At 49.5% G+C, this 14374-nt stretch overlaps 1 protein-coding gene and 1 long non-coding RNA gene across 5 annotated transcripts in view; one reads left to right on the top strand and one right to left on the bottom strand.

Moving 5' to 3' along the window:
- Positions 1-2087, top strand: part of LOC134936500 (lysophosphatidic acid receptor 2-like) — a 158070-nt gene extending 155983 nt beyond the window's left edge. For all 3 annotated transcript variants that reach the window (XM_063931561.1, XM_063931562.1, XM_063931560.1), the window contains one exon: positions 231-2087. In XM_063931561.1, coding sequence (XP_063787631.1) covers positions 231-529 — 299 coding nt within the window. In that variant the 3' untranslated portion in view covers positions 530-2087. The remainder of the gene's footprint in view (positions 1-230) is intronic.
- The window catches only part of LOC134936503 (uncharacterized), a 196365-nt gene that overhangs the window by 114654 nt on the left and 67337 nt on the right, over positions 1-14374 (bottom strand). The window lies entirely within an intron of this gene.

The following is a 14374-nucleotide window of genomic DNA, read 5'->3' as shown; positions in this document are numbered from 1 at the left end:
AAACCCACAGGGTATGTTTTAGTGTAAATGTGGGATCTAAGATATCTGCTGCGCTAAGTCCACATTCGGGGGATGCTTGAAATTTAGACTTGTATGACTGGTATTAAATTGATTTAACATTTTAGTTTATTCTTGCCAAACAGACCTTGGTATAAAGCATAGGACTATCTTTTAGTGTTTTCTGTTACTATACCCATGTCTTATCTCCATGTTCCCTTCATTTTCCATAGGTGCCTTTGTCATCTGCTGGACTCCCGGCCAAGTTGTTCTTCTTCTAGATGGCTTAGGGTGCAAGTCCTGCAATGTGTTGGCTGTTGAAAAGTACTTTCTCCTGCTGGCTGAGTTCAACTCTATCATCAACCCCATTGTGTACTCATACAGGGACAACGAGATGAGAGCAACCTTCAAGCAGATCCTCTGCTTCTGCTGCAACCGGAAATCTAAATACTCAACTTCCCTCAAGTCAACAAACACAGAGAGGAGAATATTGTCCGACAATGGACACCTCGTCAGGGACTCTACACTTTAGACCTCTTTACAAGGTGCTAGCTCTCAACTGACACTTTTGGATGCCAAAGACTGAACCCAATGGGAAATTTTCCACTGTGGTGCTACGGATACCGTGAATAGTAACACGAGTGAGCTGACATCCCATACTGGAGAACTTGACATTAAACACAGTCACATAGCATCATCAAACTAAATAAATAAGATGGAAATATCTTGGGAATTGAGTTACTGACATTGTAAAGCATCTCATGTCTCTAGACGTTGCCCACAGTTTTTGTTCCATGCTGGGTATAGGTCTATCCAAATTTTGAAACCAAATGACACAATTTCTAACCTCAGCTTCTGAGCACATTGTATCAAATACTACAAAATAAATGGTGTCCAATGAGATTACAGTCAGGTTAATATATGAACAACAAATAAGTAAATGTTGGCGTTGTTTACAGAACAATGAGATGAGGTCTGCAAGTTACGATATAGAAAGTCTTGAGAAAAGAGGAGTTCAACGGGAGAAATGTATGGGGTGATTATGTTGTTTTAGCCAAAGGTTATTTTTTTTGTTGCATGAGGCGTTAAATGGGACATCAGCTGGAGATGTATTCCTGAGAAGGACATGGAACCGTTGTTTGTAGAAGCAAGAGTGACTTGGAACAGACGTGGCACAGTTTGTTTAACTTTTTCATTAAACCCAGGTCTCATGTTGCATTACTGAATGTTTGCCATAAAATCTGACCCATAAACAGAAGCTATTAGACATGTGTTGGCTTCTCTGTTACAAAGTGAGTATAATGGATTTGGAGAAAGCAGACATTTTAAGACAACTAATGCTCAATTAACCTGGAACAAAGTTGCATATGCATTTGAAGCACCTTTTTATTTGCTTTAGTTGCCTACAGTGAAATGGGTAACATTTTCTGGTCATACTGTCTCTGATAATCAACTGACTTAAGAAAACATATCCCCAAAAAAGACAACAATTTTATGATTAATATCAGAAATGCCAATTAATCAGTAATAGAGTTTTAGCTGCATATATTTGCCAATTTATTCAGTGAGCCGCTGCCAAACAATGAGAGCATCAGTATGGGTGCACCCCCACCTCCCCCCCTAACAATTCTGCAATAAGAAATTAATGTCATGTATTACCTATTTGTGATGGGCTGGGCAATAGCCTACTGAGCTTTGCCTGCAATTTGATACATTTGAATAGGAGTCCCAATATTGCACGGCCTGATTAGGGGGGACACCTTGTAAGTGGCAACTAGATGGGCCAAGTGGTTTTTATCTGCCGTCAAATTCTATGTTTCTAGTTATGTTTAATGGCTTACATATTTGCAAATATAGGCAACTAAAACCTCTGCGTATGTTATTATTTTTAACAGGAGATTTTAAATGGCATATTTTCTGCTGATTGGAAGATGAGGGCAAAATGATAATTTTTATGTGATGGTGAATTGCCCCTTCCCAATGATGGACAACTTTTTTCTTTTTGTATAAAACAAACTATTTTGTATAAAAAAAAATGGTACACATAAATATTATCATCGACCTTTATATAAATTGCGAATTCTACAAAACTTCTGTTTCTTCCTGTTATTTATCAGTCATAGATTGGGTATTACATTTTTTATTTTATTTTGTGGGTAAAAAAATAATGTATTTTTATGTTTAAAGGATATGCTGGTGGACTTTTTACATTTGTCTTAATAAAATCCCAAGGGACACATCTGATACGGCAGTGCTCTTCAAAATATGAAGAAACTATGGGGAAGAGAACATAAACAATAGAAACTGTACTGAATGGTAAACTCTAACCAGATTTTTTTTTTTTTCTTTTTTTTTAACAAATTGAAACTCTGGAATAATCACTGGTTTAACTGATTTCACACATGCAGCTGTGATATTGCAAGGAGATCCATAAAACATAAACTGTTCAGTTCTGTGGAGGTCATGCATTAATTGTACATAACATACATTGAAGAGGTTCTTATGATACAGTGGAACATGTCAGGGTATTTTGTGTTGTTAGAGGTATGTAGTGGAAGTAAAAACAAATACAATAAGGTCATTACAGCACTCATTTACATCAAATAATAACGGAATGCAGGCGTTAACTAGTGTCAGAAGGGGTATTTAGAATGCACCACTTAATCGCTTTTACATTAAGACGTGGTAATGCACGGTTTATGAACTATTGTTTATTGAAAGTTTCTGCAATTATACTTGTCTGTCGCTTGCTTAGTCCATTTAGAGGGCAGGGCCGAAACCAGGATTTTCAGCACCAGAGGCAAGGCAGTAATTTGGCGCCCACCTTGCCATATGCATGACCAGGGCCGGTCCAAGCCTTAATTTTTCGGTTAGCGAATATAGATTTTGGTGCAACCTCCCCCATACTCACACAAAAAAGCTTAAAGCTGAAAATTAGAAAACTCCCCTTGAGTGCCAGAGGTAAAGCGGGCAGCGGGCCTGGCCACCCGCTAAAACATACATTGTCACCCTGCTGCCCGCTGAGTCTGCTCCCGGCTCCATGTGGCAAAGGCGTGACTGGCGTCCTGCCCCAGCCCAGTTTGTGCATATGTAATGAGCGGCTTGACGTCACGCTGCCTGGTTTAAAAAAAACAAAGGGCCACCTGATCCTTCAATCCCCAGGATTGGAGCTTCCAATCCCGGGATTGAATCCCAGCCGTTTTTTGTCCTAAATCCCGGGATCCCACCGATCCCGATCCCAGGATTGGCCACCCTAGTCACAGGTCAGCAATTAGCCAGGGGACGGGGCCCATAGAGATATCCGTGTACCGGGCCCCAAGATTTCTGTTGCCGAACACGGGTTATGCTGGCGGTCTGAAAGGGGCATGATTCAGTATCCAGGCTTCCAATCAGGAGCTAACACACTTCTGGCACAAATATGCACTGGAACTTTCCTCTGCCAGTCTGTGTTGCTGCTCTGGCAATATTTTGTTCAAGCAATGATAGAAATTTGTGTTATCACAACATATTAATAAATAGGGGCCAAATAGATAAAATAAAGAGGAATAAAATGTTCACCTAACTGCTGACAATTTACTCTTTTAAAAATTAATGACAGAATATTGCATTACTATTATTATTATTATTATCCTTTATTTATATGGCGGCCCAAGGGTTCCTCAGCGCCCAGTTACAGAGTACATATGCACATAATCAAAACAGGAAACCAGTGACTTACAGTTGAAGACAATATAGGACAAGTACAGGGTATAGAAGCATAGCTACAACAGCAGATGACACTAGAATAAGTATCAGGTGGCAGAAAACCGTGGCATTTGGTGCAGGTGAAGATTATTAAAGTAAGAAAAGGATAAGCACATGAGGGAAGAGGGCCCTGCTCGTGAGAGCTTACATTCTAAAGGGGAGGGGCAGACGGACAGGGGTGACACTGATGGAGTAGACAGTGAGTGTGGAACAGAGGGTTAGGATGAGATTTGGCTGGGTTTGGTGAAGAAGTGGGTCTTGAGAGCCTGTTGTCAGAGGTTCCCAAACATGGGGGCAGATGTATTGAGCCTGGAGAAGTGATAAAGCAGTGATAAGTGGAAGGTGATAACGCACCAGCCAATCGGCTCCTGTCATTTTTTAAACCATAGTGGTCCTCAAGGCACCATAACGATCCAGTTTTTAAGTAAATCCATGGCCAAGCATGGATATACTTAAAACCTGGACTGTTATTAGTGTGGCTTGAGGATCGCATTTGGGAACCTCTGCACTAAGGGGGTAATTCCAAGTTGATCGCAGCAGAATTTTTGAAAGCAATTGGGCAAAACCATGTGCACTGCAGGGGAGGCAGATATAATAAGATTTTACTCACCGGTAAATCTATTTCTCGTAGTCCGTAGTGGATGCTGGGACTCCGTAAGGACCATGGGAATAGCGGCTCCGCAGGAGACTGGGCACAACTAAGAAAGCTTTAGGACTACCTGGTGTGCACTGGCTCCTCCCACTATGACCCTCCTCCAGACCTCAGTTAGGATACTGTGCCCGGAAGAGCTGACACAATAAGGAAGGATTTTGAATCCCGGGTAAGACTCATACCAGCCACACCAATCACACCGTATAACTCGTGATATTATACCCAGTTAACAGTATGACAATAACTGAGCCTCTCAACAGATGGCTCATAACAATAACTCTTTAGTTAACAATAACTATATACAAGTATTGCAGACAGTCCGCACTTGGGACGGGCGCCCAGCATCCACTACGGACTACGAGAAATAGATTTACCGGTGAGTAAAATCTTATTTTCTCTGACGTCCTAAGTGGATGCTGGGACTCCGTAAGGACCATGGGGATTATACCAAAGCTCCCAAACGGGCGGGAGAGTGCGGATGACTCTGCAGCACCGAATGAGAGAACTCAAGGTCCTCCTCAGCCAGGGTATCAAATTTGTAGAATTTTGCAAACGTGTTTGCCCCTGACCAAGTAGCAGCTCGGCAAAGTTGTAAAGCCGAGACCCCTCGGGCAGCCGTCCAAGAAGAGCCCACTTTCCTCGTGGAATGGGCTTTTACAGATTTAGGCTGCGGCAGGCCAGCCGCAGAATGCGCAAGCTGAATTGTGCTACAAATCCAGCGAGCAATAGTCTGCTTCGAAGCAGGAGCACCCAGCTTGTTGGGTGCATACAGGATAAATAGCGAGTCAGTCTTCCTGACTCCAGCCGTCCTGGAAACATAAATTTTCAAGGCCCTGACTACGTCCAGTAACTTGGAGTCCTCCAAGTCCCTAGTAGCCGCAGGCACAACAATAGGTTGGTTCAAGTGAAAAGCTGATACCACCTTAGGGAGAAACTGGGGACGAGTCCTCAATTCTGCCCTATCCATATGGAAAATCAAATAGGGGCTTTTACAAGACAAAGCCGCCAATTCTGACACTCGCCTAGCCGAAGCCAAGGCCAAAAGCATGACCACTTTCCACGTGAGATATTTTAAATCCACGGTTTTAAGTGGCTCAAACCAATGTGACTTTAGGAAACCCAACACCACGTTGAGGTCCCACGGTGCCACTGGAGGCACAAAAGGAGGCTGAATATGCAGCACTCCCTTAACAAATGTCTGAACTTCAGGCAGTGAAGCCAGTTCTTTTTGGAAGAAAATCGACAGAGCCGAAATCTGGACCTTAATGGAACCCAGTTTTAGGCCCATAGTCACCCCTGACTGTAGGAAGTGCAGAAATCGACCCAGCTGAAATTCCTCCGTTGGGGCCTTCCTGGCCTCACACCACGCAACATATTTTCGCCATATGCGGTGATAATGTTGTACGGTTACATCTTTTCTAGCTTTAATGAGCGTAGGAATGACTTCCTCCGGAATACCCTTTTCTTTTAGGATCCGGTGTTCAACCGCCATGCCGTCAAACGCAGCCGCGGTAAGTCTTGGAACAGACAGGGCCCCTGCAGCAGCAGGTCCTGTCTGAGCGGCAGAGGCCATGGGTCCTCTGAGATCAATTCTTGAAGTTCCGGGTACCAAGCTCTTCTTGGCCAATCCGGAACAATGAGTATAGTTCTTACTCCTCTTTTCCTTATTATCCTCAGTATGAGAGGAAGAGGGGGGAACACATAAACCGACCGGTACACCCACGGTGTCACTAGAGCGTCCACAGCTATCGCCTGAGGGTCTCTTGACCTGGCGCAATATTTTTCTAGCTTTTTGTTTAGGCGGGACGCCATCATGTCCACCTGTGGCCTTTCCCAACGGTTTACAATCAGTTGGAAGACTTCTGGATGAAGTCCCCACGCTCCCGGGTAGAGGTCGTGCCTGCTGAGGAAGTCTGCTTCCCAGTTGTCCACTCCCGGAATGAACACTGCTGACAGTGCTAACACGTGATTTTCCGCCCATCGGAGAATCCTTGTGGCTTCTGCCATCGCCGTCCTGCTTCTTGTGCCGCCCTGTCGGTTTACATGGGCGACTGCCGTGATGTTGTCTGACTGGATCAGAACCGGCTGGTTTTGAAGCAGGGGTTTTGCCTGACTTAGGGCATTGTAAATGGCCCTCAGTTCCAGAACATTTATGTGTAGGGAAGTCTCCTGACTTGACCAAAGTCCTTGGAAGTTTCTTCCCTGTGTGACTGCCCCCCAGCCTCGAAGGCTGGCATCCGTGGTCACCAGGACCCAGTCCTGTATGCCGAATCTGCGGCCCTCTTTGAGATGAGCACTCTGCAGCCACCACAGCAGAGACACCCTGGTCCTTGGAGACAAGGTTATCAACCGATGCATTTGAAGATGCGATCCGGACCATTGGTCCAACAGGTCCCACTGAAAGGTTCTGGCATGGAACCTGCCGAATGGAATTGCTTCGTAGGAAGCTACCATCTTTCCCAGGACTCGCGTGCAGTGATGCACCGACACCTGTTTTGGTTTCAGGAAACACTTTTTTCTGGACTGTGTCCAGAATCATCCCCAGGAACAGTAGACGTGTCGCAGGAACCAGCTGTGACTTTGGAATATTTAGAATCCAACCGTGCTGGTGTAGCACCTCCTGAGATAGTGCTACGCCGACCAACAACTGCTCCCTGGACCTCGCCTTTATCAGGAGATCGTCCAAGTATGGGATAATTAAAACTCCCTTTTTTCGAAGTAGTATCATCATTTCGGCCATTACCTTGGTAAATACCCTCGGTGCCGTAGACAGGCCGAACGGCAACGTCTGGAATTGGTAATGACAATCCTGTACCACAAATCTGAGGTACTCCTGGTGAGGATGGTAAATGGGGACATGCAGGTAAGCATCCTTGATGTCCAGTGATACCATGTAATCCCCCTCTTCCAGGCTTGCAATAACCGCCCTGAGCGATTCCATCTTGAACTTGAATTTTTTTATATATGTGTTCAAGGATTTCAAATTTAAAATGGGTCTCACCGAACCGTCCGGTTTCGGTACCACAAACATTGTGGAATAGTAACCCCGTCCTTGTTGAAGTAGGGGCACCTTGACTATCACCTGCTGGGAATACAGCTTGTGAATTGCCTCTATCACAGCCTCCCTGCCTGAGGGAGTTGTTGGCAAGGCAGATTTGAGGAAACGGCGGGGGGGAAATGTCTCGAATTCCAGCCTGTACCCCTGAGATACCACTTGAAGGATCCAGGGATCTACTTGTGAGCGAGCCCACTGATTGCTGAAGTTTTTGAGACGGGCCCCCACCGTACCTGGCTCCGCCTGTTGAGCCCCAGCGTCATGCGGCGGACTTAGCAGAAGAAGCGGGGGAGGACTTTTGTTCCTGGGAACTGGCTGTATGCTGCAGCTTTTTTCCCCTACCTCTGCCTCTGGGCAGAAAGGACGCGCCTCTACCTCGCCTGCTCTTTTGGGGACGAAAGGACTGTACCTGATAATACGGTGCTTTCTTTGGTTGTGAGGGGACATGTGGTAAAAATGCTGACTTCCCAGCCGTTGCTGTGGACACTAGGTCTGAAAGACCATCCCCGAACAACTCCTCACCCTTGTAAGGCAAAACTTCCATGTGCCTTTTAGAATCTGCATCACCTGTCCACTGCCGAGTCCATAACCCTCTCCTGGCAGAAATGGACAGTGCACTTATTTTAGATGCCAGCCGGCAAATATCCCTCTGTGCATCTCTCATGTATAAGACAGCGTCTTTAATATGCTCTATGTTTAGCAATATAGTGTCCCTGTCTAGGGTGTCAATATTTTCTGACAGGGAATCTGACCACGCAGCTGCAGCACTGCACATCCATGCTGAAGCAATAGCTGGTCTCAGTATAATACCAGTGTGTGTATATATAGCCTTCAGGAGAGCCTCCTGCTTTCTATCAGCAGGTTCCTTTAGGGCGGCCGTATCCGGAGACGGTAGTGCCACCTTTTTAGATAAGCGTGTAAGCGCTTTATCCACCCTAGGGGGTGTTTCCCAACGTGACCTATCCTCTGACGCCATTAGTAACTTTTTAGAAATTACCAATTTTTTATCGGGGCAAGCCCACGCTACTTCACACACTTCATTTAATTCTTCAGAAGGGGGAAAAACTACTGGTAGTTTTTTCTCTCCAAACATAATACCCTTTTTTGTGGTACCTGGGGTCACATCAGAAATGTGTAAAACATTTTTCATTGCCTCAATCATGTAACGAGTGGCCCTATTGGACATTACATTAGTCTCTTCGTCGTCGACACTGGTATCAGTATCCGTGTCGACATCTGTGTCTGCCATCTGAGGTAGCGGGCGTTTTAGAGCCCCTGATGGCCTTTGAGACGTCTGGGCAGGCACGAGCTGAGAAGCCGGCTGTCCCGCATTTGGCATGTCGTCAAATTTTTTATGTAAGGAGTCGACACTTTCACGTAATTCCTTCCACAAGTCCATCCACTCAGGTGTCTGCCCCGCAGGGGGTGACAACACATTTATAGGCATCTGCTCCGCCTCCACATAAGCCTCCTCATCAAACATGTCGACACAGCCGTACCGACACACCGCACACACACAGGGAATGCTCTGACAGAAGACAGGACCCCACAAAGCCCTTTGGGGAGACAGAGAGAGAGTATGCCAGCACACACCAGAGCGCTATATAATACAGGGATTAACTAAATTATATCCCCTTATAGCTGCTATATATGTATATTGCGCCTAAATTTAGTGCCCCCCCTCTCTTTTTTACCCTTCTGTAGTGTAGACTGCAGGGGAGAGCCAGGGAGCTTCCTTCCAGCGGAGCTGTGATGGAGAAATGGCGCCAGTGTGCTGAGGGAGATAGCTCCGCCCCTTTGTCGCGGACTTCTCCCGCATTTTTCAGGAATTCTGGCAGGGGTAATTTATCACATACATAGCCTCTGGGGCTATATATTGTGATGATTTTGCCAGGCAAGGTGTTTTTATTGCTGCTCAGGGCGCCCCCCCCCCCCCCCCCCCCCCCCCCCAGCGCCCTGCACCCATCAGTGACCGCAGTGTGAGGTGTGCATGAGGAGCAATGGCGCACAGCTGCAGTGCTGTGCGCTACCTTGTTGAAGACAGGAGTCTTCTGCCGCCGATTTTCCGGATCACTTCTTGCTTCTGGCTCTGTAAGGGGGCCGGCGGCGCGGCTCCGGGACCGAACATCAAGGCCGGTTCCTGCGGTCGATCCCTCTGGAGCTAATGGTGTCCAGTAGCCTAAGAAGCCCAAGCTACCACCAGTTAGGTAGGTTCGCTTCTTCTCCCCTTAGTCCCTCGCTGCAGTGAGTCTGTTGCCAGCAGATCTCACTGTAAAATAAAAAACCTAAAATATACTTTCTTTCTAGGAGCTCAGGAGAGCCCCTAGTGTGCATCCAGCTCAGCCGGGCACAAGATTCTAACTGAGGTCTGGAGGAGGGTCATAGTGGGAGGAGCCAGTGCACACCAGGTAGTCCTAAAGCTTTCTTAGTTGTGCCCAGTCTCCTGCGGAGCCGCTATTCCCATGGTCCTTACGGAGTCCCAACATCCACTTAGGACGTCAGAGAAAACATGTGTAGAGAGAGTAAGATTTGGGTGGGTTATTTGTTTCTGTGCAGGGTAAATACTGGCTGCTTTATTTTTACACTGCAAATTAGATTGCAGATTGAACACACCCCACCCAAATCTATCTCTCTCTACATGTTATATTTGCCTCCCCTGCAGTGCACCTGGTTTTGCCCAACTGCTAACAAAAATCTTGCTGCGATCAACTTGGAATTACCCCCTAAATTTAAAAGCATCAATTTTATTGTAATCCAGTACCCTCTAGTGGTGAGTGTGATTAATACATTCGGACATACAGTTCTATGTTAGAGTCTTGGCACCAGTAATATATTATTACTACTACTCCTGCTGCTACTGCTATTGTAGAGTGACCATATTATCCCTTTACCTGGGACGCTCATGGATTACACAGGTTCTGTGGCTGATTAAAACCAGCTGAAATGTAGGCTTGAAGTCAGCCAGCTACAGAACCTGTGTAATCCATGAGTGTCCCAGGTAACAGGGGTAATATGGCCATGCTAGCTATTGCTGCTGCTGCTACTACTACTATTATGTACATTATAATATATGTGTGCATACCTCCCAACATGACCCTCTCCAGGAGGGACACAATGCTCTGCTTCTTGACTTTTTCTTAATTTGTGATTGCCAGCACCTGTGCTGAACAGGTTAATGGATAAGAAAGGTGTTTCAGCACAGGTGATGGCAATCATAAATTAAGAGGGAAGTCCAGGAGCAGAGCATTCTGTCCCTCGTGTGTGTGTGTGTGTGTGTGTGTGTGTGTGTGTGTGTGTGTGTGTGTGTGTGTGTGTGTGTGTGTGTGTGTGTGTGTGTGTGTGTGTGTGTGTGTGTGTGTGTGTGCGTGTCTCATATATATAATAGGTGTGTGTGAGATATGTTTACAGGCAGGGTATATATATGTAAGAATTACATTGAAACACAACCAATTCAACATAAAAAGTACAAACAGAATGGACAAATCAACTATATAAAAGTTAAAATTTGTCTGTCTTGCTATACAAATCCACAGTTTACAAGCGTATTAAAACCCCACGAGGCAACTAAAAAAATTAGAAATCCCTAGCACCCCTAGGAGAGGGGGAGGAGGAGGGAGGGGGAGGAGGAGGGGGGAGAAGGAGAGAGAATTGACTACATAGGAGAGGAATGAGTTAAACATCCTGTGAGGGGTGGACCTAGCTGTGAGGAAGTACAGCCCTTAGGAAAAGGGGAGGGTTAGGATATATATAGGCCAGGAGTGGCCATTTTGGGTCTCTTTGCTAGTGATTTGCCTTGGGTGAGTGCTGCTGTGCAGATTTTCACCCTTACATTTAATTGTTTATCTCAGAAGTTTATTACCATGGCCTCCAGCCGCCCACGCCGGTCCGCTGGTGCCCCAGCCCGTTACCAGTCTGGTGAGGCTGGTCCCGGGGCAGGGGTGTCCGGCTCTGATGATGCCGTACCTTCCCCTGGGGCCTCTCAGATTGCAGGGGGCACGGGACGTAGAACGCGCTCCTCTGGTGATCCGGTGGACGGGCCTGCCTCAGCGGGCTGGCGCGGCCGGCAGCCCGGGGCGGCTCGGCGGTCTGGCCTCCCGGAGAGGGGCGAGCAACAGCCCTCGCCTCCGGGGTTGGCCAGGGGTGCCGGGAATGCGGGCGCCCGCTGGCGCGCGCCGTCGCGCCCCGCCGGGCGCCTTTCGGCATCCACTGGTTCAGCTCTCGCACCCTCACTCTTGCCGGGGCCGGATAGAGGCCCCAGGCGGGGGGGTGAGAACCGGGCGGGAGCTCGTGGCGATCCGAGCTGGGCCTGTCGCGGGGCCTAGCGCGGGATCGACAGGGAGCGTAGGCCTGCTGGCGGGTACGTTGGAAGAGACCTCAGCTGAGGGCGCCCGGGCTGGAAGTGCTGGGGCGCGCGCACGAGTGCGCGCAGCGGCGCCGCAGCCCTCCGTGTCCCCCCAGCCCTCTTCGTTGCGGCCGGATTCCGGCATGGCGAGGGGGGGGAGGAGGCCTGGCAGGGATCAACCAGGTTTTGGGGGGACCGAGCCCAGCGGTGCTGAGGGCACAGTATCGCAGGCATTTAGTTACTCACGGCGCGGGGCCAACCCTGCTGGCGGAGCTGGCTCCGTCCGGCGGGGGGTGGGCCTCCGCGAGGGGGTAGAGCAGGATGCAGGCATCACTCCCAGGGGACGGGGGCGGGACGGTTCCGGACGGATATCCGGGCTTAGGTATCCCAATGTTGAGTACCCCCCCCCCCCCCAGGGCCGACCTGGCCGCGGAGCGGAAGGGTCTGGGTTGCCTATGCCCAGTGGTGGTTCTAATCGCCGCGTGCCTCCGGCACGGCATCCATCAGGAGACGGCACGGCGTCCCGGGGTCGCGCTGAACCGCCCGGTGCGCTTGCGTCGGCCCTGGCCACGGTGGTGGCGGCGTTGGGTCCGCTCGCCGCAGCCCCGGAGCTCCAGGGCGGTTCCGGGGGGGTGGCGGGCGGATCGGGAGCTAGTACCAATTCAGCCGCCCAGAGGGTAGCGCGCGCGTGCCGGGAGCTAGGAGCGGCCGCGGCACAGCTGCATCTGCAGCCAAGGCAGGGCGAGAGTGTGCGGTTATCTGGCACGCCTGCCCACGGACGGGCTAGGCGCGCGCCACTGTTGTTGTCCGGGTTCTCTCTCCCTCTTATGCCCACAGATGATCAAGCAGATACAGGGGTATCGGAATCGGAAGATGAGGATGTTACGTATGTCACGCCTGAGGAATCCGGATCTGACCAATCTACGGCTTCAGGTGAGGTGGAGCAGTCAGGGTCGGGTTCGGGTACGCGCTCGTGTTCACGCAGCTCTTCCTCTTCCTCCTCTTCTTCCTCTTCTTCCTCCTCTTCCCTGTCTTCGGCAGCGTCCGACGTCAGTAGCACGACGAAGGCGAAGAAAAGGGCGACTAAATATGCCAAGAAGGCGGCTGGGCAGCAGGAGTAAGAGGCGAAGGCGGCTTAGCAGGGACTCTCGCAGGGCCAAGAAGCGACGCGACCTGCCAGGCGTGGTCCGCTGTGAATATACCGCAGTCATGCGGGGGCTTAGGGATAGCTGCCGCAGGAAGATTGGTAAGGGGGACTATGTAGATGTGTTCGTCTTAACCAAAGACGCTAAAAAAGATTTCAAGGCGGCAACTGCTAAGAAGGGCATCGGGGCCGAGGCGTTCCGTACTTTTGATAACTGGCTGGCGGGTTTTTGGGTTTTCGCGGCTTGTTACCTTGAGGACAGGCCAGAGGAACACATGAATGTCATTCGGTACCTGCATCTCGTGCATGATATGCAACGCACGTCGGCGGGTACCGAATGGCGGAGGTATGATGAAGATTTCCGGGAGAAGCAGGACGGGTTGTACGTTATGGACTGCGGGTTCAAGGACGTAGAGGTCTGGCTCAAGGTCACCAGGGCCTCGCAGCAGGCCAAGGAGCCCCGGAGCGCAGGGGCGGACGGACACCGCGCAGGGTCGTCCGCCCATGTGCCCGGCGCGGACGGCCAAGCCAGGTAGGTCGGCCGTCCGGGCAGGGAGGCAGCCCGCAACGAAAGGACTATGTTTCGCGTTTAACAACGCGGCATGTTCCTACGGCAAGCAGTGTCGATTCCGTCACGCTTGCCTCCATTGCGGGGGTTCCCACCCGGCCTCATCCTGCTTCAAGAGTAGTCGGCAGGGCCCCCGTGCTAAGCAATCTTACACAAGAGCGGCATCCGGCGGGAGCGCTCCACAGGGCGCCAACGCCAATTAGGTTAGATGCTATGGGCAGATGGTTGGATTGGTATCCAAATAGGGCGGATGCCATGTTTTTATATTCAGGTTTTCGTTTTGGTTTCCGCTTGCCTGTTGCGAGCGATGTTACGGTTCGGGCCCAGAGGAACCTCCAGTCTGCTCGGGCCTTGCCTTTAGTGCTGCGGGAAAAGGTCGATAAAGAGGTCAGGCTGGGCAGGATGGAGGGGCCGTTTACTGCACCCCCAGTGGAGGACCTAGTCATCTCCCCGGTGGGGGTGGTCCCCAAGAAAACGCCCGGTTCTTTTCGACTGATTCAACATCTTTCCTACCCAGCGGGGGCGTCGGTCAACGACGCCATACCTCCGGCTCATTGCTCGGTAGTGTATCAGTCGTTTGACGAGGCGCTTGATCTGGTCCGCAGCTATGGCACTGGGGCCCTCATGGCAAAGATTGATGTGGAATCCGCTTTTAGGTTGCTGCCCCTCCATCCGGACTCATTCCGCTTTATGGGTTTCCGGATTGGATCGGAATATTTCATTGACAAATGTTTGCCGATGGGATGTTCCGTTTCATGCTCGTATTTCGAACGTTTTAGCACCTTCCTGCATTGGTGCGTGGAATCTTCGTCGGGTGGTCACGGGGTTGCCCACTACCTCGATGATTTCCTTTGTACGGGACCGGCGGATTC

The sequence above is a fragment of the Pseudophryne corroboree genome, chromosome 6 (assembly GCF_028390025.1).
Source record: "Pseudophryne corroboree isolate aPseCor3 chromosome 6, aPseCor3.hap2, whole genome shotgun sequence".
NCBI classification, from domain to species: Eukaryota; Metazoa; Chordata; class Amphibia; order Anura; family Myobatrachidae; genus Pseudophryne; species Pseudophryne corroboree.
Note: the sequence above shows the minus strand (reverse complement) of the source record. Positions and strands in the feature narration are given on the sequence as shown.